Source organism: Salmo trutta, chromosome 20, assembly GCF_901001165.1.
Source record: "Salmo trutta chromosome 20, fSalTru1.1, whole genome shotgun sequence".
Lineage (NCBI taxonomy): Eukaryota > Metazoa > Chordata > Actinopteri > Salmoniformes > Salmonidae > Salmo > Salmo trutta.
The window spans coordinates 35478795-35505567 of record NC_042976.1 but is presented as its reverse complement, the minus strand read 5'-3'; the positions used below and the strand labels follow the sequence as shown (position 1 = coordinate 35505567).

At 43.4% G+C, this 26773-nt stretch overlaps 1 protein-coding gene across 7 annotated transcripts in view; it reads left to right on the top strand.

The window, feature by feature from the left end:
• The window catches only part of tns1b (tensin 1b), a 302397-nt gene that overhangs the window by 141060 nt on the left and 134564 nt on the right, over positions 1–26773 (top strand). For 5 of the 7 annotated variants that reach the window (XM_029703058.1, XM_029703057.1, XM_029703059.1 and 2 more), the window contains exon 3: positions 6394–6431. In XM_029703058.1, the coding sequence (XP_029558918.1) occupies positions 6394–6431 (38 nt within the window). Of the gene's footprint in view, positions 1–6393; positions 6432–22961; positions 23488–26773 lie in introns of those variants that run through there. The other 2 variants (XM_029703062.1, XM_029703060.1) reach the window with 1 other exon arrangement.

The following is a 26773-nucleotide window of genomic DNA, read 5'->3' as shown; positions in this document are numbered from 1 at the left end:
GGGATGGTGGTTTGGAAACTTGTGCAGCTGTGGTATGCTAAGCACATTGTTTGGGCCTAAGTATTAAAGGTCAAAGTAATCTTGTGCAAAGTGGGTGTGTGTGTTTATGTGTCTGTCATAATGTACAGTAATGGGCAGAGCAGGGTGTTTACATGTACATCTACCAACTGAGCCTGTGGCTCAGTTGGTTGAGCATGGTGTTTGCAACGCCAGCATGGTGTGTGCAACGCCAGGGTTGTGGGTTTGATTCCCACGGGGGGCCAGTACAAAAAAAAATAAAAAATGTATACATTCACTACTGTAAGTTGCTGTGGATAAGAGTGTGTGTGTGTGTGTGTGTGTGTGTGTGTGTGTGTGTGTGTGTGTGTGTGTTGTATGTGCCCTATAGGGTGTGTGTGGAAATAGCCCAGCCCTGCTCTCCCTCAAGCTGGGCTTAGCCCATCCCTTTGGGAGTCCTGACCCATTACAAAGGACCCGGGTGAGGAAATAGCCCTAGCCCCATTCCCTCCCTCATTCCTCAAGCCATGAGTCAGATAGGAACCAGCCCCTCAATGCTCCTCATCATCTCTTCCATGTGGACCAACACCCAACTCCCATTGCTTGCTAACGGCTATCCTATATCCACCCCCCCTTTCTTTATTTTCTTGCGTATTCTCGCATTTTCTCTCACTTTCTCCCCTTCTTTTCTTTCATCTCCCTGGTTTTGGACCTCCGTCTCTGTGTCCTCTTCTAATCCATCCTTCCCTTGTCTTCTCCCCGGCCTCCTCTCCTTTTCTAGCACATCATATCTCAATGTATCTCCTCTACTCAGGCCTCCTCTCTCGCCTCTCTTCTCTACCCACAACTCTATCCCTCATCTTCATCCCTTCTTAACCCTCTCCTTTGTTCCCCTTCTTTCTTTCATTCTCCCCTGTTTACACTGCAGAGCTCTAACTTCCTAACAAGGCAAAAGCCTGACCGGGTCCTTCTGAGCTGGCCACCTTCACACCCAATATGGAAGTTCTCCCCTCTCTGTCTTTCACTCTTCCCCAGGGGAGTATGCTTACTCAGGGATCACGTGCTGGGAACAGAGCTGGTCAGTGTATCTGCACCGTGTGGTGAGGTGGGAGGAGCGTAGATTGGTGCTATTCCAGAGACAAATATAGTGTAGTGTTTTCTCTTTTTGGTAGTACATGAGTTGAGCTCTTGCTCAATCTCTTGTGTGCTATACTTCAGCAATAAGGCACAAGAGGCCGCGCAATATCAAGAATATAGTCACATGTAAATGGAGTTGTTCTTACCGACGCGTAAAGGTGAATTACTTTTAGTATTTAAACAGTGCCGTGCTCTTTGACTGGATAAAATAAGTCCATTGTGCTGGACCCTGGGAACCAGCGTCTCCTCTGGGTTGGAGCATCATGGTATTCATTTTCACTCTGCCACACTCCTCCCAATGAGGCCTTTAATTAAACACTCAAAGTGGCTCTCAAATGTTACCCCCTCATGTGCAAATGTAGTCTGATGTGCCTAAATATAAACAAAATTCTATGAACTAATTAGATGGTTGGGCTATTTATATTCATTCAGATTTACTTTTGAGGTAAAAATGATCTCGTAGTATTTTTTGTGAAGTAAGATAAAGTGAATGCCCCAATCCTGAGCACTGATGGTAACTGTAATCCTGTGAGTGATATGTTGTACACGACCCACTGGTATGGTATAATATGGTCTAAAATTAGTATGGTTAGTGTAATTTGGAGTATGGTGCATCTCTTTCCAGCTTGGATGATTCTCCCCCTGTAGTTAGAACCAAACCCAGACAAGCATCTCAGACCCCCAGGCCCTGCACATACTCCAAATTAGACTAGCTATACTAATTTCTCCAGGCCCTGCACAACTCTCTCCAGGCCCTGCACATCTACCATAATCCAACTCCAAGGTTAGCACAGGAGGCCACATGCTAAGAAAAACATCCCGTGAAGCCCCCCTCCCTCTCCTCTGCTTCCAACTTGATAGGAACCCCATTTCACACAATGAGGGGAGGGGCCGTATTTAATCTTCAAATCAAAGACTTAAAGGAATAGTTCGGGATTTTGGCAATGAGGCCCTTTATCTAGTTCCCCAGAGTCAGATGAACTAGTGGATACCATTTTGAAGGAAGTTAGTATGAAGGAAGTTAGTGCTAGTTTCACGAGCCAATGCTAACAAGGGTTAGTGCAATGACTGGAAGTCTGCATGCTAGCTGTTCCCACAGACTCCCAGTCATTGTGCTAAATCTACAGTGAGGGAAAAAAGTATTTGATCCCCTGCTGATTTTGTACGTTTGCCCACTGACAAAGAAATGATCAGTCTATAATTTTAATGGTAGGTTTATTTGAACAGTGAGAGACAGAATAACAACAACAAAATCCAGAAAAACACGTCAACAATGAAATAAGTATTTGACCAATCTGCAAAACATGACTTAGTACTTGGTGGCAAAACCCTTGTTGGCAATCACAGAGATCAGACATTTCTTGTAGTTGGCCACCAGGTTTGCACACATCTCAGGAGGGATTTTGTCCCAATCCTCTTTGCAGATCTTCTCCAAGTCATTACAGTTTCGAGGCTGACGTTTAGCAACTCGAACCTTCAGCTCCCTCCACATATTTTCTATGGGATTAAGGTTTGGAGACTGGCTAGGCCACTCCAGGACCTTAATGTGCTTCTTCTTGAGCCACTCCATTGTTGCCTTGGCCATGTGTTTTGGTTCATTGTCATGCTGGAATACCCATCCACGACCCATTTTCAATGCCCTGGCTGAGGGAAGGAGGTTCTCACCCAAGATTTGACGGTACATGGCCCCATCCATCGTCCATTTGATGCGGTGAAGTTGTCCTGTCCCCTTAGCAGAAAAACACCCCCAAGCATAATGTTTCCACCTCCATGTTTGACGGTGGGGATGGTGTCTTGGGGTCATAGGCAGCATTCCTCCTCCTCCAAACACGGCGAGTTGAGTTGATGCCAAAGAGCTCCATTTTGGTCTCATCTGACCACAACACTTTCACCCAGTTGTCCTCTGAATCATTCAGATGTTCATTGGCAAACTTCAGACGGGCATGTATATGTGCTTTCTTGAGCAGGGGGACCTTGCGGGCGCTGCAGGATTTCAGTCCTTCACGGTGTAGTGTGTTACCAATTGTTTTCTTGGTGACTATGGTCCCAGCTGCCTTGAGATCATTGACAAGATCCTCCCGTGTAGTTCTGGGCTGATTCCTCACCGTTCTCATGACCATTGCAACTCCACAAGGTGAGATCTTGCATGGAGCCCCAGGCCGAGGGAGATTGACAGTTCTTTTGTGTTTCTTCCATTTGCGAATAATCTCACCAACTGTTGTCACCTTCTCACCAAGCTGCTTGGCGATGGTCTTGTAGCCCATTCCAGCCTTGTGTAGGTCTACAATCTTGTTCCTGACATCCTTGGAGAGCTCTTTGGTCTTGGCCATGGTGGAGAGTTTGGAATCTGATTGATTGATTGCTTCTGTGGACAGGTGTTTTTTATACAGCTAACAAGCTGAGATTAGGAGCACTCCCTTTAACCTCTCTGGGAAATGTGGGACGCTAGCGTCCACCCGCGGGACACACTATTCAACAGCCAGTGAAATAGCAGGGCACCAAATTCAAAACAACAAAAATCTCATAATTCAAATTTCTCAAACATACAACTATTTTACACCATTTTAAAGATTAACTTCTCGTTAATCCAACCACATTGTCCGATTTCAAAAAAGCTTTACGGCGAAAGCATAGCATTAGATTATGTTACGACAGCGCCGAGACAAGAAAACCACACAGCCATTTTCCAAGCAAGGAGAGTCGTCACAAAAACCAGAAATACAGCTAAAATTCATCACTAACCTTTGATGATCTTCATCAGATGGCACTCATAGGACTTCATGTTACACAATATATGTATGTTTTGCTCGATAAAGTTCATATTTATATCCACAAAAAAAACATTTTACATTGGCGTGTAATGTTCAGAAATGTTTTGCCTTCCAAAACATCCGGTGAATGAGCACATCAATTTACAGAAATACTCATCATAAACGTTGATAAAATATTAAACTGTTATTCAAAGAATTATAGATACACTTCTCCTTAATGCAACCGCTGTGTCAGATTTCAAAAAAACTTTACAGCGAAAGCACACTTTGCAATAATCTGAGTACAGCGCTCAGAGACGAAACCAAACCCACCATTTTGTGAAGTCAACAAAACTCAGAAATAACATTATAAATATTCACTTACCTTTGATGATCTTCGTCGGAATGCACTCCCAATAATCCCAGTTCCCCAATAAATGTTCATTTGTTTCGATAAAGTCCATATATATGTCCAAATACCTCCTTTTTGTTTGCGCGTTCGGTAGAGTACTCCAAATGCACTGTGCTCGTGCAGTTAAGTTCAGACGAAAAGTCAAAAAAGTTATATTACAGACGATGTATAGAATGTCAAACGATGTATAGAATCAATCTTTAGGATGTTTTTATCATAAATTCTCCATAACATTCCAACCGGACAATTCCTTTGTCTTCAAAAAAGATAAGGAACACAGCTAACTCTCACGGGAGTGCGTGCCACTGAGCTCATGTCATTTTCTCACTCATCTACTTCCAGGAGCACTTGTTCTCTCCCCATTCACAGTAGAAGCATGAAACACACGTTCTAAAGACTGTTGACATCTAGTGGAATCCTTAGGAAGTGCAAAATGAACCCTAAGTCACTGTATACTGGATCGGGAATCACTTGAAAAACTACAAACCTCAGATTTCCACACTTCCTGGTTGGATTTTTCTCAGGTTTTTGCCTGCCATATGAGTTCTGTTATACTCACAGACATCATTCAAACCGTTTTAGAAACTTTGGATAGAAAACTCAGAGTGTTTTCTATCCAAATCTACTAATAATATGCATATCCTACCTTCTGGGCCCGAGTAGCAGGCAGTTTAATTTGGGCACGTCATTCATCTGAATTTCCAAATACTGCCTCCTGTCACTAAAAAGTTAAGAGTGTGCTCCTAATCTCAGCTCGTTACCTGTATAAAAGACACCTGGGAGCCAGAAATCTTTCTGATTGAGAGGGGGTCAAATACTTATTTCCCTCATTAAAATGCAAATAAATGTATAACATTTTTGACTTGTGTTTTTCTGGATTTCTTTGTTGTTATTCTGTCTCTCACTGTTCAAATAAACTTACCATTAAAATTATAGACTGATAATTTCTTTGTCAGTGGGCAAACGTACAAAATCAGCAGGGGATCAAATACTTTTTTCCCTCACTGTAGTTAGCAACTTCCTTCAAACAACACACAGAAACATACAAATGGTATACACAAATTCATTTGACTTTGGGGAAGTAGAAAAAGGGTCTCATTGCCAAAATCCCGAACTACCCCTGTAAGGGCTATTCATATTAGATATTACACTCACATATAAAAATGTGGCTTGTGGCGAGATTCAGGAAGAATCACATATTACATAAGGTGTGGTGGGGTTCCAGAGAAAGCATAGATTTTTCATACTGGAATTGGAAAGCGTCCGCTTGAGCCCCCTGAACGGCCTTTTGATTTTCAAACCTTTGAGGGGATCATCTGTGGCTGACAATTTATGACATTCTGGGCCAGGTGCTTTCCCCGTTGACCCCACATTTGTAGAAACAGCAGGGGATCACAGAATTGGAAGGAGGGAGGGAATGAGGGAGAGAAATAGAGAGAGAAACAGCACATAAGATAATGTTTTTAAACTTCAATGGCTAGCAGGCCACTGTTGTGAGGTCCTGAATGGTCCAACTCACGCCTAACATACTGTCTTTCGGGTATCCAAATTGGATGTAACTCATCTTCCCACTCCCTCACCATTTTGTCGACTTTCATTTGCACTTGTACTTGCATGCCTATTTTCATTACCTCTTCCAATTCCTTTTCCCGGGATATAACTCTTAAACTCATAGTCATAAATTGGTTTTACACTCCAAAAGAACCCTTCCAGTCTTTCTGCTCTTTCTGCTCTCTTATATCAACTACTCAAAGCTGGGTAAGGTGGAATGATGTGCAGACCCAAGACACCCAAGACCCCATCCACAGTGTATGATCCATGTCTCTGATACAAGGCCAAAAGCCCAATAGCACCAAACCTCAGACCCCAGGACTGGGCAGCATCAGTCTTTAACAGCCAATAATATTTGACTGAACATAGAGTAAACATGTTGATGAACTTGGACGAGGCCCTAGTGTTCCAATACTCTCTTTTAATTTACTCAATATCACGTTTCATTATGCTGAGCAATGTTTAAATTTAATTTAGCAGAAATGTATGTTTGAATTTCTAGGAAATGTAAACTAACTGAACTTCTGTTTTTTTCCTGTCTTCTAGTGTGCCGGCTGACTTGCCACAAGAAATGTGAAATAAAGGTAAGAGCAACAGCTTTTCTCATCTTCCAGGCAATGCACACATAGACATTTCAGCACTCTTATGTTGCGTCAACAGAATAGGAATGCAGTCTTGTTAGACAGCTACGGCTTTTAGATGTACTGTAGGTTGTCATGAACTGTCATTCCGACTTATGCCACCACATCCCATCTCTAATTCAAGTGCACGACAGCCTTAGGTAGGCATTGTGACTGAACATTCCAAGTGTAACTGTACGAAGACTATTATCCTCAGTTGGCGCTTAGTGCTCTAGTGAGCTCTACTCTCTCTCCACCAAAGCCAAGCAGAGCTTATTAGAAGGAAATGTTCTGTTGATGAAGCGGATGGGGCCTCGCCTGGAACAGTGTTCCTGCACTCCGAACATCGGAGGAATCTGAAAACAACTGCAAGCTGTCCCAGCATGTGTTTGATTTGGCTGAACCCTTGCATGTTCGAGATCACCCCCTTCTAAAAATGAACCCCTCGCTGCATTGTCTATTGGCTTGTTACATAATGGACTTGTTTTTGAAGCAGGGGCACATAGAAGAAGATGGGACGGAGTGGAGGAAAGAGAAAGAGAAAGGCAGGGAGGGAGGGCTGGGTGTGGAGACTTTAGACGTATAGCACCCACCCTCCTCAATGTGCACACACACACATGCACACACGCACAAACACACCCAGACCATACATCACCGCCCTTCATCTGGCAGCCATTACTGAAATGGTCCGGAGCTGCCAGCTCTACCCACTACCCTACTCCAGCTCGGACTGACAGGAAATACCAGGGGTGCATAGCGGCCTGGCAAGGGGGGCAAAGGGTTCCAATGGTTTACCAGTCAGCCTCATAGGAGTGGTGAAGACAAATTAGCACAAGCTAAAGCGCAATGCATCTGGTGGATGATTGTCTAATTCAATGTAGAAAAGAAACGATGTTTGTCTGAAGTCGAAAAAGAAAGAAAATTCACATAAGCACCACAATGCCTACTCCACACATGTTCTACCGAGGTTGTCTAGCATACAGTTTTAACCAACTCAGATAAATGATTAAATACGTAAGTAAATAAATAGCCGCCCATTGTTTTGAGGGAAAGTTCTGAAGCAGTGAGTAATGACCAGCCCATGTGACCTCTTATCTCCACGGTCTGATGGTTCTTAAAATGACAACAAGCTGTATTTCAATCAACACTCCTCGCTACAAATACACACACGTCCTGTTTTCACATCACATTCATGACCCCACGACTAAGCTGACATTAATAATACGATTGAAACCAATAAGATGAGTTGGGGGGGGGGGGCATACTGTATAAAGCCTGAAATAACAAAAGATTAAATAGTGTTCTCTCTTGTTGGTGTTGTTGTTGGAGTTCTTTGCTAGGAAGAAATGTGTTTGGGAATTCTGTGAAGCCAAGGTTGATTTGTGAAGACAGGTCCGGAACGCAGATGCTCTTTCTTCATTAAATTGTGATGAGAGTACGATTCAAAATACTCCCAATCAGCAAACATGGGAAAAAATGGACAAACCTCCCTTTTCTCTAATCATAGAAATGTTCCCTCTGCAATTATCCTTGGCAGCTTGCAATTCACTTTTAGCCTTGACATGAAAAGGTTTTAATGTAATGAATGATAGTTGATAAAGGCTAGCTTGATCGCTATCAGCAGTCAATCAAGCTAGCATGGCCTGAGGACATTAGTTAATTATTAATTCATAATTTCCAACCAAAGAAGTGAGGTTAAGATGGTCCCATTGACCCCAATGCTCCGTTTTGATTCATATGTGATCTTGTACTTTTGGAATCCAAGTGGTGGTAATAAATCACTCATGCTGAGACAGTTTCCACACTGACTCGCTACAGGGATAAATCTCCACATCCATATTTAGATAAAGACTTACACGTACTCCCTGCATAACCTCCGCTACTAAAAACAAATGGTCAGACTGCGTGTAACAACAGTATGTTTCGGTGACTGTGTATGTGTCTGTGTGTGTGTTTTCTGTTTCTGTGAGAGAGGGAGGAAGAGCATGTACATTTAAAGGGTGCGAGTGAGTATATCGGAAGCATTTGGAGACAGGGAAAGGGCAGCAGAAACAGCAGATGGAGATTTGTGGGATGAGGACTTGTGGGAGAGGATTGTCATTCCACTGTTACCCATGGGAAACAGAGCTTTATCCAAACCAACACGAGTTGTCACTTCGATGTTTGTGTATATTTTGCTGTCTGGTGCCAAGGAGATGGAGAAGCGAAGTCATATCTGTGTACAGGTGCTGTTTGCTCTGTGCTGTCATGTCATCGACTAGCAAAATAACCAGTGACAAATGAACCTTTCCACTACCCTTTACGCCCCACACCTCCATGTTCTCCTTGTTAACACTATTCTGGAGGTCTTTGGGCCTGCTCAGTATAGATGGAATCTCAGTCCCGTCACGGAAAGGAAGAGCCAGTCTGTGTGGGACTCTCCCACTCCACCGCTGTGAGAATAGTTCAGAAAGGTAAAACCTAGGGCCTCTACATAGCTCTTAATCAGACATAATAGAACCTGTCCCTTCCCTCAGACTGTAGATGGAGTGGCAATGTGGAGTACTGACGGTGTCTGCTATGAAGTCAATGGTACCTTTTGAGCTGTGGTGCACTGAGGTGGAGTGATCAACAAAAGTCTCTATATTAGGGTTTATGGGTGGAGGGACCTTCATTGGTTGGTGGGTTTTGATGGCAGAATAGATTGGTGTACTACCAGCTTTAGAGTGTCTATTTTGGTCGCTATCCATCTTGCGTATTTAATCTTTTTATTTCAGCTTTATGTGTGTCAACTCCGCAACACAGATTCTAGTTGTCGGAGGTGACACCATCAGTAATTGTATCTACTGTAATAAATATAGCTGTTCAGTAATGGTTCAGTGGTACTGCCTTGGACTCAGCTAAAGCCAGTTTCTGCCAAGTCTCGGGGGCTAGTCTGTGGGTTGGACCTGATTTTAATTCCAAAGGCGAGCAAAATGAAGTGTAAGTCTCCGGTGTGTCGTAAATATAGGTGAATGGGGTTAAGAGGGAAAGCACAATTATTCATTAGGCTCTTCCCCCTGAAGTGAGTCATTATTGGGAATGCTGTGGCGAGAGTGTGTATCCAACGAACAATTATCGACTCCCAAAACGCTTCTTCAAGGTCGTAATAACGTTATCACACAAGCAAATGGGAAGCAGATTAAAACATTTTGTGGGAAGTTTTCTTTTTTTGCTGGGTGGGGTTGAGTAGGGTTGAGGGTATTACTCCGTCCATACCCAGACAGGAGGTTCATAAAAAGCATTAGGCGGCCATTGGCGGGAGACAAAAATGTTAGAGTGAACCGCTATCGGACGTGCCAGAGAAATGTGTGTAGATTAGAAACTCAAAGGGGCTTACATCCAGCCAGGGTCGTCAAACTTAATTACTGTTTGTGGAATCAAACAGTCACTGCCTGGCTAAATCCTTCCTCTTTAAATGTTTCGATTGTCAGTTTGATTTTACAAGATGGCCCATGTGCAAGAAAAGAGGACTTTAAAAAGCCTGAGAAAAAATGTAAATGGAGCTCTGTGTAGTAGCAGTCTGCATACTGTACATAAGACATGGCAAAATAATTGTTCTTTGAACAAACATTCATGATTCAAGTCTGATTCTGCCACTCCATATTTTCCTTCACCAAACATGTTGTCAGTTGACTATAGTCCTTGCCAAAATGCTCTGGCAATTAAATTACTTGTTGCATTATTTGAAGTTGAGCCAATTTCCAGAGAACATTGTAGACTTTCATAGGAGTTAGTCTGGATTGAAAGGAGCACCAACCAGGCCAGAGATACAGCTACTGGCATAAAGTGTGTTTTGGAAGGAAATTAGTAGGCAGGACTGAGAAAGCAGAGTGCGAGAATACAAATACACACAAACTAATCACCCCTCCTACATTTTAGTAGATGCTCTTATCCATAGTGACTTACAGGAGCAATTAGGGTTAAGTGCCTTGCTCAAGGGCACATCGCCAGATTATCGTCTTTGGGATTTGAACGAGCAACCTTTTAGTTACTGGCCCAACGCTCTTAACTGCTAGGCTACCTGCTAGGCTAGGTTACCAACCTACCTCCTACTTACTTAACCCCTACCTATTCTTTGTTTCTTTCTTCCTTCCACAGTGATGAAGTATGTTTTTCATTTTCCCCTGCCTCCCCTACAATTCCCTCACCATGCATCTCTGTTTTTTTAACCCCAAAAGAAAAGCATGTTTTTGTTTGGACTGGACAGCCATTTTGGGCACTTTTGGAAGGCTGTTTTTGCTACTCCTCGCTCAGTTTCCCTTGGCCAGATAGGTCCCGGTATGAGAGCTAGTTTCATTATATTACCCGCTGATAATGAGAGAGTTATGGCCATGTTGTTTGTTTTTGCCACTGGACGAGCTGCAGTTCAGCCGTCTTGTTTAGCTAAATGTAGTGGTAGCTTGGATGACTGGGGTGTTAGCCGAATGCTCCCACCATGTATCAAGCTTTTTGTGTTGTTATAGCCAATAACACTCCCCTCCTCTTGCTACTGGAACTACCATTGGCCAACTTCAGCATTCAATGTTCAGTTGTGGACACTGGGCACAGAAGACAATGCTTTGTCAGAATACGCAATAGCCCGTCTTTAGCCCAGAAAAATAGCAACTGGAGTCATCTTGTGTGTAATCCTTGTAGTCTTAGATCTAGGTATAGTCTCATGATGGACATGGAACCTTTGTCATGGCTAGGTGTGGCCCAGAATTGAACATACAGTACATCAATGACTGAAACCCAGTTGGTTTGGCCCAAACATTGGCAGTTGCCATGTGCTGTCCACATGCTTTTTCCATTGTGAGTCAAAGGGAAGAGAAAAAAAACATGAAGACTGTCTCTGAATCTTTTCCAATTTCATGATTCAGATCTGTATTCATAATAGCATGATGGTTCTATTCAGCATTTTTCCCTGTTTTGGTGGTAATTTAATAAAAAACACTAATTGGGGTGAGAACAATGACTGTCTGTTATTTCTCTTTATTTACTGTCTCTACCTTTTTGACACATCCAGGCACCTGTTTATACACATAAGCTCAGAGACACGTCTTTGATATGGTGGTTTGGTTGCTTTAGCTGGCCCAGCTTTCTACTCACCTGAAGGGAACAGAAGTCTGATTTATATGTCTGTGTCTAGCTGTCTCAACTTCACTGCTAGCTAACTTCCTCTGCTGACAAAGCTAGGTACATGTATAAATCTAGATAGCCCCTGTGTTTTCAGTTGATATTGAAAAATGTTGAGTAAGAAAACACCCCAAATTAGTAGGAGCTCCTTCAAGTGAATTAATGCAGTGTATATTTTAGCAGGGTGAGGCTGAGGGTGTAAAACTAAAACTCTACATACGTACAGTACATTTAGATTCAGGCCCCACCAGTATTTAGTTGGAGAGGGATGTGTATCTCATCCTCTCTGAGGTAAGTTTTTGGAACACAACCCCAGCAGAGTCTGTCTTGTCCTTCCTTAATGTCTTGTTCCGTCTTGCTTGCCCTTACTTACCTCCAGCAACAGCAGCTGTCAAGATCATTTGGCATTTGCTCGCTCCTCTCCTGTTCCAGTGACTTACCTCAGATACGATACTTTGCCATTGGAGGCTGATTTATCGCGCAGAGGGTAATTGGAAAGCTGTGTCGTTGTTGCAGAGGACGAGGGAAGCTTTTTCATTATCTTAGATTTTGGCCAGAGTAAGAGTTTTGCATGAAAGAAGAATGGGCATGAGGGATTTATCTTTTCTGCTTAGAATGGCAAAGAGAAATGCGTAAGAGGAAATGTGCCAGAGGATGTTCTGCTTCTCATTCCGCTTTTCGACCCACCCTAGTTCTCTGCTTCTGCCCCCATTTCAGTTTAAAAAACAGTTTCTTCTTTATTCCTCAATGCTAGTCACCCAAACCCAAGGAGTCCTATGAAACAGCTTTCGACCCAAGTCTCACACATGTAATTACTTCACCACCATAGCCTATTTATTGCCTTACCTACCTTATCTTATTTGCACACATTGTATATAGACTTGTTTTTCTACTGTATAGTATGTTTGTTTACTCCATGTGTAACTCTGTGTTACATTACAGTCATTTAGGAGACACTCTTATCCAGAGCGACTTACAGTAGTGAATGCATACATTTCATACATTTTATTTTATTTTTTCTCTCTGTACTGGTCCCCCGTGGGAATTAAACCCACAACCCCAGCGTTGCAAACACCATGCTCTACCAACTGAGCCAACTGCTTTGCTTTATCTTGGCCAGGTCGCAGTTGTAAATGAGAACTTGTTCTCAACTTGCCCACCTGGTTAAATAAAGGTGAAATAAAAAATAAACATCCCATCATCTCATTCCCATTTTCAAGCCCCAGCCCCACACCCATTCCACTCTCTCTACTTGTGTTCTTTGACTCAAATCAAAATGATCTATGTTAGTCGGTAACACATGAAAACAATGGTTTTAGAATCAGGGCCTTTTTCCTCATCTCAGGGTGTGTTTATTCACACTGCAGACAATACTGTACAGAAGTAGGATCTTAATTTGAGCCAGTTTGCTACAGAAGGAAAATAATCCTGCAGCAATTATTATTATGTTGATTGTAATTAATGGACATTTTTGTAGGGGTTGATACATTTTTCATAAGCTGTTTTAAACCTCAAATACACTACACGTTTAAAAAGTTTTGCATTGCAGGATAGGTCTCCTGCAACAGGGAGATCAAATTCAGATCCTACATCTGTACTATCCCCTCAGACAAAGACAATATCATCGGATAGATATGATGTACCATTGTAATGAGTCTTCATTCCTCTTAGGTAACAGTGAGTTGAAAGACAAACAGTCGAACAACTCAGCTGGGTTGACCCCCATCTCGCTTCGAGTGTGTGCCCATGCCTTCAAGTCCAAAAGCTGTTGGTGGAATCCTTCGAGGAACAGTGCTGAGAACTTCCTTCCTTTTTGTGTGATTGAGACTGCACTCACTTGGGATAGAGTGAAGAAAGGGATGGGGGTGGGAGTGGGGAGGGGTGATGGGGGTAATCTCCTGCAGAGAAAACGTGATACCCAGGAAATGGGTGTGGAAGTTGCTATCCGTGTGGGATATGGGTGGGACTGCGAGCTGGTGAAGGGGAAGAGCAGAAGGGAGAGGAGAAGGGTATATATTTTGTGAATGCATTGGGTCCTTGCCACAAGATCAGCAGGTTGAGAGATCTGTTTGAGTGACCAGCCATCCACATCAGGCATTATCAGTCTTTATATCAAATCAACAATCTGGTACAGTCTTAAAGATAATTTAATTATAAGTCATGGGATAGGGTGTCATTCTTGCCCCTGCCCAGTGATGTCCTGTTCATTCCAAAGGAAACAAAAGAACAAAGCAACACATTGGCCAAGGGATCAGTCATATGGACAAGGTTTGGTGATTCTTATTGAGTTATGAAGAGATGCTTTAATGGGTATTAAGGTTGTATTTGATATCTGACCGCCTGTTGTTTTGAACCCAACTGTCGGTTCAATTTTAATCAGGTGTGTTAGTGCTGGGTTAGAACAAAAATGTGCACCACCTAGCAGATCCCTAGTAATGGAATCAGAACCACTGTGCTAGTGGATGTGTCACTGTGTTGGGGTTCAAATAACTTTCACTGCCTACAGTGCTGGCAGGGCCTTGTAACACATGTGGAGAATGATTGCACATAGAACGTGTGGCCTTTCAAGTCAACTGTACGCCAAGAAGAAACACATATGTTGAGTTGTTCTCCTCACTCCTCTCCTCTGTCTTTTCCGGGTGCTGAGTTATAGCGCATGGCTACGTCTTTTCTAAGTCAACAGGCCACGTGCATAGATACAGGGGAGAAGACAAACAGAAACGCCCAACCTTTGGCCAGATGGAGTAATCAAGAGTCTCTGGAAAGAATGCAAAGAGGCCAAGTGAGTAAGAGTATGAAGGGGGGAATAGGGAGAGAGAGAGAGAGAAGAAGAGAGAACAGAAAGAAAGACAGAGACAGAAGTATGATGAAAGATGGGATAACCTGACCATTAATTGATACCGATTGATGCTGATTGAATACCGAACGTGTTTACCTATCAAAGCCTGACTAAAGATGAGTTATATCTGATCCCCTCTCACTTACGCAACCGTCCTGCGACAATTCATTCAACAAGGCCTGAATAATGTACAATGTAGCCCTGGTGTTGACGTTCACTTGCTGTGACACGCTAGCTTCGCCTGGGCGTTGCTCTGATGTTCCACGGGGGGACTGGTGTTGTTGTTGAGAAGCCCTGAGTCAGCCTCAGGAGACTCTGCCTTAGAACAGAGACAGCTGTGTCCTCGCCCAGAAACTCTCTCCATCTCTCTGTCTGCCATCATGTTCTGAGCGGTCATGCATGCCAGTCAGCTAACTACAGCTGACCCACCACTGGTAGATCATAGAGCTCTGTGTTGCACAAGTATTGCAGCAATTGCTCTGCCAATGTGACTTAACTTTTTAGTGCCCTCAACTGTATACTGTATTTTTTTTATTTATTTCACCTTTATTTAACCAGGTAGGCCAGTTTTATTTATTTATTTTACCATTATTTTACCAGGTAAGTTGACTGAGAACACATTCTCATTTACAGCAACAACCTGGGGAATAGTTACAGGGGAGAGGAGGGGGATGAATGAGCCAATTGTAAGCTGGGGATGATTAGACAGCCGTGATGGTATGAGTGCCAGATTGGGAATTTAGCCAGGACACCGGGGTTAACACCTCTACTTTTACGATAAGTGCCATGGGATCTTTAATGACCTCAGAGAGTCAGGACACCCGTTTAACGTCCCATCCGAAAGACGGCACCCTACACAGGGCAGTGTCCCCAATCACTGCCCTGGGGCATTGGGATATTTTTTAGACTAGAGGAAAGAGTGCCTCCTACTGGCCCTCCAATACCACTTCCAGCAGCATCTGGTCTCCCATCCAGGGACTGACCAGGACCAACCCTGCTTAGCATCAGAAGCAAGCCAGCAGTTGGATGCAGGGTGGTATGCTGCTGGCTAATAGTTGAGAACAAGTTCTCATTTACAACTGCGACCTGGCCAAGATAAAGAAAAGCAGTGCGACACAAACAACACAGAGTTACACATAAACAAACGTATAGTCAATAACGCAATAGAAAAATCTATATACAGTGTGTGCAAATGTATTAAGATAAGGGAGGTAAGGCAATAAATAGGCCATAGTGGCGAAATAATTACAATTTAGCATTAACACTGGAGTGATAGATGTGCAAAAGATGATGAGCAAGTAGAGATACTGGGGTGCAAAGGAGCAAAATAATAAATAATAAATAACAATATGGGGATAAGGTAGTTGGGTGGGTTATTTACAGATGGGCTGTGTACAGGTGCAATGATTGGTAAGCTGCTCTGACAGCTGATGCTTAAAGTTAGTGAGGGAGATATAAGTCTCCAGCTTCAGTGATTTTTGCAATTCGTTCCAGTCATTGGCAGCAGAGAACTGGAAGCAAAGGCGGCAAAAGCAGGAGTTGGCTTTGGGGATGACCAGTAAAATATACCTGCTGGAGCTCATGCTGAGGGTGGGGGCTGCTATGGTGACCAGTGAGCTGAGAAAAGGCGGGGCTTTACCTAGCAAATAATTATAGATGACCGGGAGCCAGTGGGTTTGGCGACGAATATGAAGCGAGGGCCAGCCAACGAGAGCATACAGGTTGCAGTGGTGGGTAGTATATGGGGCTTTGGTGACAAAACGGATAGCACTGGGATAGACTACATCCAACTTGCTAGTAGAGTGTTGGAGGCTATTTTGTAAATGACATCGCCGAAGTCGAGGATCAGTAGGATGGTCAGTTTTACAAGGGTATGTTTAGCATCGTAAGTGAAGGAGGCTTTGTTGCAAAATAGGAAGCTGATTATAGATTTAATTTTGTATTGAGATGCTTAATGTGAGTCTGGAATGAGAGTTTACAGTCTAACCAGACACCTAGGTATTTGTAGTTGTCCACATATTCTAAGTCAGAACCATCCAGTAGTGAGTAGTGATGCATGACGGGCGGGTGGGTGCGGGCAGCGATCGGTTGAAGAGCATGCATTTAGTTTTATTTGCATTTAAGAGTAGTTGGAGGCCACAAAAGGAGAGTTGTATGGCGTTGAAGCTCGTCTGGAGTTTTGTTAACACAGTGTCCAAAGAAGGGCCAGAAGTATACCGAATGGTGCCGTCTGCGTAGAGGTGGATCAGAGAATCACCAGCAGCAAGAGCGACATCATTGATATATACAGAGAAAAGAGTTGGCCCGAGAATTTAACCTGTGGCACCCTCAGAGACTGCCAGAGGTTTGGACAACAGGCCCTCCGATTTGACACACTGAACTCTATTTGAAGAGGGGGATGACCACGGCAGCATTCCAATCTTTATGGATCTCAGACGATACTAAAGAGAGGTTGAACAGGCTAGTGATAGGGCTTGCAACAATTGCGGCGGATAATTTTAGAAAGAGAGGGTCAAGATTGTCTAGCCCGGAAGGGTAGCCTAGTGGTTAGAGTGTTGGACTAGTAATCGAAAGGTTGGAAGTTTAAATCCCCGAGCTGACAAGGTACAACTCTGTCATTCTGCCCCTGAACAAGGCAGTTAATCCACTGTTCCTAGGCCGTCATTGAAAATAAGAATTTGTTCTTAACTGACCTGCCTAGTAAAATAAATACAATTTGTAGGGGTCCAGATTTTGCAACTCTTTCAGAACATTAGCTGTCTAGATTTGGGTGAAGGAGAAGGGGGGGAGGATTGGGCAAGTTGCTTTGGGGGGGTGCAGAGGTAGCCAGTTGGAAAGCATGGCCAGCCATAGAAAACTGCTAATTGAAATTCTCGAATATCGTATATTTATCGGTGGTGACAGTATTTCCTAGCCTCAGTGCAGTGGGCAGCTGGGAGGAGGTGCTCTTATTCTCCATGGACTTTACATTGTCCCACAACTTTTTGGAGTTTGTGCTACAGGATGCAAATTTCTGTTTGAAAAAGCTAGCCTTTGCTTTCCTAACTGCCTGTGTATATTGGTTCCTAACTTCCCTGAAAGGTTGCATATCACAGGGGCTATTGGATGCTAATGCAGTACGCCACAGGATGTTTTTGTGCTGGTCAAGGGCAGTCAAGTCTGGAGTGAGTCATGGGCTATATCTGTTCTTAGTTCTACATTTTTTGAATGGGGCATGCTTATTTAAGATGGTGAGGAAATCACTTTTAAATAATAACCAGGCATCCTCTACTGACGGAATGAGGTCAATAACCTTCCATGATACCCGGGCCAGGTTGATTAGAAAGGCCTTCTCGCTGAAGTGTTTTAGGGAGCGTTTGACAGTGATGAGGGGTGGTCGTTTGACCGCAGACCCATTATGGAAGCAGGCGATGAGGCAGTGATCACTGAGATCCTGGTTGAAGACAGCAGAGGTGTATATAGAGGGCAGGTTGGTCAGGATGATATCTATGAGGGTTCCCGTGTTTACGGATTTAGGGTTGTACCTGGTAGGTTCCTTGATCATTTGTGTGAGATTGAGGGCATCTAGCTTAAATTGTAGTACGGCCGGGGTGTTAACTTCTTATGGGCAGGTGGGACGGTAGCGTCGCACCTGGCCAACATCCTGTGAAATTGCAGAGAGCGAAATTCAAACTACAGAATTATAAATATTTAACTTTCATAAAATCACAAGTGTAATACATCAAAATAAAGCTTAACTTCTTGTTAATCCAGCCTCTGTGTCTGATTTCAAAAAGGCTTTACGGCGAAAGCACACCATGCGATTATCTGAGGACAGCGCCCCGCAAACAAAACCATGAAAAACATATTTCAACCAGGCAGGTGCGCCACGAAAGTCAGAAATAGCGATATAATAAATGGCTTACCTTTGATGATCTTCTTCTGTTGGCACTCCAAAAGGTCCCAGTTACATCACAAATGGTCCTTTTGTTCGATTATGTTCTTCTTTATATCCATAAAAGCTCAGTTTAGCTGGTGCGCTTCAGTCAATAATCCATCCAGTTTCCCTCCATCAAAATACATACAAAATGAATCCCAAACGTTACTAATAAACTTTTCCAAACAAGTCAAACAACGTTTATAATCAAACCTTAGGTACCCTAAGACGTAAATAAACGATACAATTTAAGACAGAGAATCGCTATTGTCTTTACCGGAGAAAAATACTAAAGAATGCACTCTCAATCACGTGCTTGGAAACACTACAGCCTAAATGGGAGCCACCTAGAAAAACTACAATTTCTGGCTAATTTTTCCAAAAACCAGCCTGAAACTCTTTCTAAAGACTGTTGACATCTAGTGGAAGCCCTAGGAACTGCAATCTGGGAGAACTTATAATAAAAGTGACAGCCATTGAAAATAGTGGTAGGCTGAAATATTGTTTTTGGGGGATGGTTTGTCCTCGGGGTTTTGCCTGCCATATCAGTTCTGTTATACTCACAGACATTATTTTAACAGTTTTAGATAGAGTGTTTTCTATCCAAATCTACGAATTATATGCATATCCTAGCTTCTGGGCCTGAGTTACAGGCAGTTCACTTTGGGCACGCTTTTCTTCCCGATGTGAAAATACTGCTCCCTACCCAAGACTGGTTAAGCATATGCCAGTTTAGGTCACCTAACAGTACAAACTCTGAAGATAAATGGGGGGCAATTAATTCACATATGGTGTGCAGTGCCCAGCTGGGGGCTGAGAGGGGGTCTATAACAAGCGGCAACAGTGAGATATTTATTTCTGGAAAGGTGGATTTTTAAAAGTAGAAGATCAAACTGTTTGGGCACAGACTTGGATAGCAATGCAGAACTCTGCAGTAGATTGCAACTCCGCCCCCTTTGGCAGTTCTATCTTGGCGGAAAATGTTGTAATTGGGGATGGAAATTTCAGAATTTTTGGTGGCCTTCCTAAGCCAGGATTCAGACACGACTAGGACATCAGGGTTGGCGGAGTGTGCTAAAGCAGTGAATAAAACAAACTCAGGGAGGAGGCTTCTAATGTTAACGTGCATGAAACCAAGGCTTTTACGGTTACAGAAGTCAACAAATGATAGCGCCTGGGGAATAGGAGTGGACCTGGGGGCTACAGGGCCTGGGTTATCCTCTACATCACCAGAGGAACAGAGGAGGAGTAGGATAAGGGTATGGCTAAAGGCTATAAGAACTGGTCTTCTAGTGCATTGGGAACAGAGAATTAAAGGAGCAGATTTCTGTGCGTGGTAGAATAGGTTCAGGGCATAATGTACAGACAATTTTATGGTAGGATGTGAGTACAGTTGAGGTAAACCTAGGCGTTGAGTAACGATGAGAGAGGTTTCGTCTCTGGAGGCACTAGTTAAGCCAGGTGAGGTCTCCGCATGTGTGTGGAGTGGGACAAAGAGCTATCTAAGGCAAGTTGAGCGGGACTTAGGGCTCTACAGTAAAATAAAACAATAAGAACTAGCCAAGACAGCAGTAGACAAGGCATAGTGACATTAGAGAGAGGCATAAAGCAATCACAGGTGTTGATCAGGAGAGCTAAGACAACAACGGGTAAATGGCGATGAATGGGCAGAGCAAGTCAGTTAGGTACATACAGGACCTGAGTTCGAGGCTAGGGCTGACAGGTAAACAAAATGATGTACCGTGTTATTGAAACAGTCCAGGGGGCATCAGCTGTGTAGCCGAGTGATCGTAGGGTCAAAAGAGCAGCAACAGGTGAGTCAGGGGACACAGCGTTCAGAAAGCTAGCGGGCCGGGGCTAGCAGATAGTTCTTCGGTGACATTGTAATAGAATAGCCTGTTGAGACCACATCGGGCGATCACGTCGGCAGTCCAGTCGTGATGGATCGGCGGGGCTCCGTGTTGACCATAAATGGTCCAGGCCAATTGGCAAAAGAGGATTTGTAGCCCTAGAATTAGCTGGTATATGGGCCTAGCTCGAGGCTAGCTCAAGGCTAGCTGGTGCTTGCTTCGGGACAGAGGCGTTAGCTAACAGTAGCCACTTGTTTGCAGCTAGCTAGCTGAGATGATCTGGTGTAATCATCCAGAGCAGCAGGAATGATGTGGTAGAGAGAAGCAGTCCGATATGCTCTGGGTTAATATCGCGCTGTGCAGACTGGCAGGTATTGTCCGAGCTAAGGTTGGCTGGTGACCGAGCTAAAGGTGAAGACCGCTAGCAGTGGCTAATAAAGACTAGTAGCTAGTTAGCTGGCTAGCTCCTGATGGAGGTTCCAGTTATAAGGAATACAATTGCAGATCTGTACCACATTGGATGAGGCGGATTGCAGGAAAGTATATTTAGTTTGTGGATAGAAAGTGAGAGTATGATATATATACGAAAAAGCCCTGGCTATTTACATGTGATAAGACTCGGGATAAGACAAAGACAAACACACACGTCCGACTGCTACGCCATCTTGGAGAAATATGTACGTGTGCAGTGTCCAGGGGGTCGACAATAAAAGACAGCAAATAGACACATTTCCATTTGACAATGAAAAAATATATATATTCTTTTGTATTCTATTATCTTTCACCCAATCAGTTCAATCCACAAACCTCACATTATTGCTTTGATAGTGTCATAAAAAGGTCTGGTGATGTGTAGCAAGATGTTCTGGTGATGTGTAGCAAGATGTTCTATGGTCTTAGTTTGAAGCTCTCCTAATATAAATATAATCTGTTTAGTTTAGTCTAGTCTAGTCATTCTGTTTCTATATGTTTCCTCTCGCTGGCGTTCCCCGAATGCAAAGCTGTGGGTTGCACAGCTTCATTCCATTTTGCTCCGGCAGGCGTCTGTTTGCTCATACCTTCACACCACATGCACACTGGTATTTTCTTCCCTGATGCGGTACAGTACTGTACCTCTCCCATCAGACACCTCCCTCCCTGACGGTGAGTCCTGGCAGTGTCAGCGCTGATTACAGGCAGCTACAAGGGGATAATGCAGCTAATAAAAACCAGGACACAGGAAATATGCCAGACCCATAACATATTAGCACTTAACTCAGGCATATTCTCACACACACTGCACATACCTCACCAAGATACTGAACACACCTATGAATAGCCTTCACACACATTCACACTCCTTAAAAACCAGGGAAGTTCCCAGACCCATTGAGTCTCGTCCGTTCATTTGCTTTACTGTACATGATGGTATTTGCTAGCTAGCTGACGTAAACCATCATGTTCTTTTGTTGCTTATACAACAAGCATTGTGTCCTCCCCCCACCCACTCACCCACCCATCCACCCACCCTTCCTTCCTTCCTACTCCTTGTCATTAATTGTGGATTAAACAACACATACAGAACAGGCATCTGGTGAACACAACTGCAGGGACGAACTCCTAGCCTAGGTGTTACTTTAAAGGTGCTGCCATGTAATTATTCCGACCCAACTTCAAAGAAGATGGTCAATCTTTCCATGCGGAACACAGTGTAATTGTCTGTTCCAAAATGTCTGCCATATAAGCATAAGTGGTAGCGTACTTGTTGAAAGTCGACTACTGTTTGTTGTAGTTGTCAAATATACTCTTGAGGTTATGGAAATATGATGTCATTGTTATTGTCAGAGGATATGACAGCTACTACAACATAAGGATGGTTAACATATTACTGTTATGTGTAGACTCACCGCTTTGGACATTGTGGTTCTTTGCCTATATTATGCTTATTATTTATTTAGCCTGAAGGCTTAAAAGCCCACACCAGTAGAAATCCACATTTTCGAGGTGAAAGACGATGGCCAGAGCTTACCCATGATGTTGCTCAACAATTTAAGTCAAAAGTAAAAGAAATTGTCAAGTATGATATATTTGTGCTTGAAGTGACAAATCTGAATTGTCCACTTTGTGCAATTCCGTGTGAATGCGGTGTCTTGTCCTGTGATATGATATACTAATTATTTTCAGCCTACATTTGTTTCGTTTCAGGGTTTTATTTGAGAAATCATTCGATTTTCAATTAGGTCTGGGGGGAATGCACTGAAAATGTGTAATATTTCCTCTGCGTCAAAATTTCCCTAAAATAATCCTCTATCCCTCATTTTTTGAATTTTCTATGCTCCATGATGGTCTGTCTTTCATTTAGGTCATTATTAGCGAGCTGGATACATTAAACAACATCTGTATGAATGTAGGTCCATTATTATTACTCTCTATTTTAGTCATTTGAAAGACCCTCCAGGACTAAACTATTGTTTCAAGGGATATTGGAGCTTTTCTGAAGCTTCTCAGTTTGTGTGTGTGTGTGTGTGTGTGTGTGACTGTGAAAGAGGGAGAGAGAGGCAAGACTTGAGCTTGTCAACTCATATTTAACCTGTAACCCGAGAACCTGATAACAACGGGCGGGAGAAAAAAGGTGGGCTTTTGTCTTGTGTCAAGCTCAAGTCCAACCCCTGCACTCCTTGGGAAATTTAGCTAGATATACTTCTGATATTTTTTTTCCCTCTCTCCTTGCTTGCAAGCATGTGCTCAGAGGGAGAGAGAGAGTAAAGGAGGAAGGAGTGACTAAGTGAGAGGGAGGAGAGCAAGGAGAGAAAGAGCAAGAGAGAGAGCGGAGAGAGAGAAAGGGGGGATTAGCAATAGCCCGCAGCCAGACTTTCCCAATTTGTTGGTGCTGAGTGCTGCAGTGCGCTGTTCCAGATCTTGGGTGTTAGGGCTCACTATTTGGCCCTCTTCGTGGCACTTGACCATATAAAGAGACTTGAGACATTTTTATGCTCATTTTTCTGGCAAGGGGGAGAGAGGAACGAAAAGCCAGAGCTATTAGCGTGGAGCCTTGTGAAGCCAGATAAATACATACCTCTCTCTCTCACACACACACCTCCACGATCTCTCCAGCCTTGGTAGGCAGTCTTTGGATTACCCCATCTAGTGTGCATGCCGACAAAGCAAGCCATTCTCTGTCTCTGCACACTGAAAGAAAGGACGATGCCGCACTAAACGTGGAAACAGCAAAAGAAGGAACGAGTGAAAGAGAGGGAGAGAGAGAGACATTGAGAGAGGATGGCTACTGCTGTGTATCAGGTAAGAAGAACAGGCTGGTCCCACACTCCTCTCGTTTGTGAGGAGAGCGCTTGTTTACCTGGTAGTTATGTCTGGAATTTGAGCTAGGTAGTCTCCGGTCTAGGTTGTGCAGCTCCAGCGGTGAATGGAATAGCAACCCCTGGTAGTGGCACACTGTGTTTGCTTGTTCTGTGTAAAGAAACAGCAAGTTCTAAGTGCTCTCAGATGTGTGTGTGTGTGTGTCTGTGTGTGTGACAGACAGACAGACATAACGAGAATAATGAGACAGAATGAGAAGGGAACAGGAGTGTGTGCACTGTGCATGTGAAATAGAGGATTACCTTTCAGTCCACTACATGCACTTACATGTGGTAGACAGTAGATAGTTTATTGGTACCCTCGTGTTATGGTCCATTTAGCATGCTTTGGGTGTTCCCGTGTTTGTCAAAATGTTTAGAGCTTGTTCTCAGGACATAAAATGGCTTTTGCTTCCTTCACTGAGGGATCTTTGTGTGTGTGTGTGTGTGAGTGAGTCTTCTTTGAGGGTGTGTGTTAGAGAGAATGAGGGGAAGTTGGAGAGTTGTGTGTGTGTATCTGACAGGAATGACAAATGTGGCTGTAAGTGGCGGGCAATAGGTGTTCCCCTTGAGGGTTGTTTGTGTGTGTGCGTCTGTGTCTGCATGTGCTGCCGGACCTGCCTCTCCCCTGTACCGTTATCTCTGCCTCTACTGTAGCTCACTCCCCTTTTGACTCAGAGGCTCCATATAGTAGTTGTGGGACCATCCATATAATTAATAATACCTTATAATGCTTGTGAGGTGAGACATACTGCATGAAGTCACTCTCCTTAAATGTATAAGTTGTGTGTGTGTGTGCGTGCGTGCGTGCATGCGTGCGTGTGTGCGTGTGTGTGTGTGTGTAAAATGTACGTGTCCATGCAGCACCCGACACTCTAGACCCTGACCCTGCTCCCTGACCAATGATAACCACAGTCACTCCGTCTCAACCGTGAGAAACTAACAGCAGTTTGGGAATTTTTGGCTCTTATAGCAGATGCAATTGCATCCAATTTGCCTCAAATTGGGGGGGGGAAAGAGCAACAGCACAGGGAGAAAACTTAGAGAGTATTCATCAGTGAGTTTGGAGCTCGTGGGAAATGAGCAGTGTTTGCTCTTAAAGACATCCCAGAGGTAATGTAGACAACTAGGGATTCTATCATTCTGTGTGTGTGTGTGTGTGTGCGTGCGTGCGTGCGTGCGTGTGTGTGTGTGTGTTTGAGTGTGGCGCACCCGTGTTCATCAGTCTCCAAGTATCTCTCCTCTTGCTTCTTCCCATTATTAGTCCAGTCCTGGACAGAATTCCTCCCCGCTTGCCTCACCATATCAGGAATTCCTTGCAATGTATGGTCAAGAGAAACGTAAACCAACATGGACCGTCTCACTAGAATATCGGGATGAAGCTTGTTTTGTGTGGGAATACAGTACCTATAGCATCCATTGGCAGGGAACCAGAGAGAGACTTGGTTTCAGTTTTGTAGTAGAAGCATATTTATTTTCACGTTCTGTCTGTTAGCTAAGCTTTGCTGCGGTGGAGTCTGCAGTCCACATCGGACACGTCATGATAGATGTCTCCATGCAACAAAATACTGTATCACCGAGCGAGCCAGGGAAACAGATGGATAGTAGAGTTGAGAGCGAGAGCGAGAGATGAAGGGGTGTGTGTGTGAGTTTTGAGTGTGAGAGAGTGTGTGTGTGTGAAAATGTCTCACACAATGTCCTATAACCACATAGACTGTATACTGAGATCCTGTAGAATGTAGAGCATTCTTATTATTTGCGCTGCATGCCTCTAATTGTGATTTAAGAGCACTTTAGAATTCCAGGTCCACCATTTTATTCTGCCCCTAAAACATTTGGATGAGGATTTTGGCAGAGCAATGCTTTGTACTGTGTGGTAAGGAATGTTGTTTGATGAATGTCTGTTTAAAAATGTCCCATTATGGAACTTTGGGGCTTGTTGCATTTCGTTGATATTTTTTTTTAAATTATTATAATTTTTTATTTATTTAACCTTTATTTAACTAGGCAAGTCAGTTAAGAACAAATTCTTATTTACAATGACGGCCTACCCCGGCCAAACCCGGATGACGCTGGGCCAATTGTGTGCCGCCCTACACACACGCACACACACACACACACTGCAATCAGGGGAACAAGAGTTGATCATACAAGTGTGGGATCTTAATTTGATCGCCCTGTTGCTGGGGAACTTTCCTGCAATAGACAGGACATTTTAAACTTGTAGTGTATTTGAGGTTTAAAAAGGCTCCTAAAAGCTTAGAATTTCCACTTTGAAATGAGATTTTCCGTTAGGAAAAATGTATCAAACCCTACAAAAATGTACATAAATTATAATCCACATAATAATTGACATAATAATTATTGTTGCTGCAGGATTATTTTCCTACTGTAGCAAACTGGCTCAAATTAAGATCCTACATCTGTAGACCCTCACTCCGTATCTGTAAAACGGGAACACGGTATCTTGTGCGGCACCACTTTGTTTACATTCCTGTTGTGTATTTTAGCAGCACCAGCTTAATTCCTCCCCTCCCACACCGTGTTATTTTCCTCTTCCCAATTCACAACTGTACAAGGTGATATGATAAAAGGTGCTCTTTGATGGTAAACATAAGTACAGCTTCTGTGTGCTTTTTCAAGCGAGTGTAAGTGTACTGTGTGTGATGGCTAATCACGTCTGCCGTCTATGTTTTGGTGCAGTCTGTGTGTGTAGGTGTGTTTCAATCCTTCTCGGGAAAGATAACGGTTCACCATTTTAATGTCTCTACAGAACATAGTGCTATTCTATTATCAACATTAGGTAAATCATCCAAAACATACGGTTTGTTATGATCTGGTAGAAGTTATTTAGGAGTTATTTTTTACTGGTCCTGTTTTAAACATGTTCCAGCACTTTAAAGTTATAAGCCAGTTACATTGTGATTGGTTTACAGAGACAGTTTGACGAGAGACATCTCCAACAACTACCTGCTGTCACGAGTTGACACCTGGGCCCCACATAGTTACTGGTAGGGGAATGTCTTTTTAACCCAGGGATCAGATTACAATCTAAGCCTCTATAACTCCTCACCCTTCCTTAAAGAGATTCAGAGACAGTCATGCCTGTCTATATGGAAGTCATGCATATCCCCATAGTGTCCCCTTAAATTAGTTCAAGATGTGTTTCTCTCCAGAGACCAAAAGTGTGAGATTTTCTGCATCATACGGGGAAACACACACACAAGGTG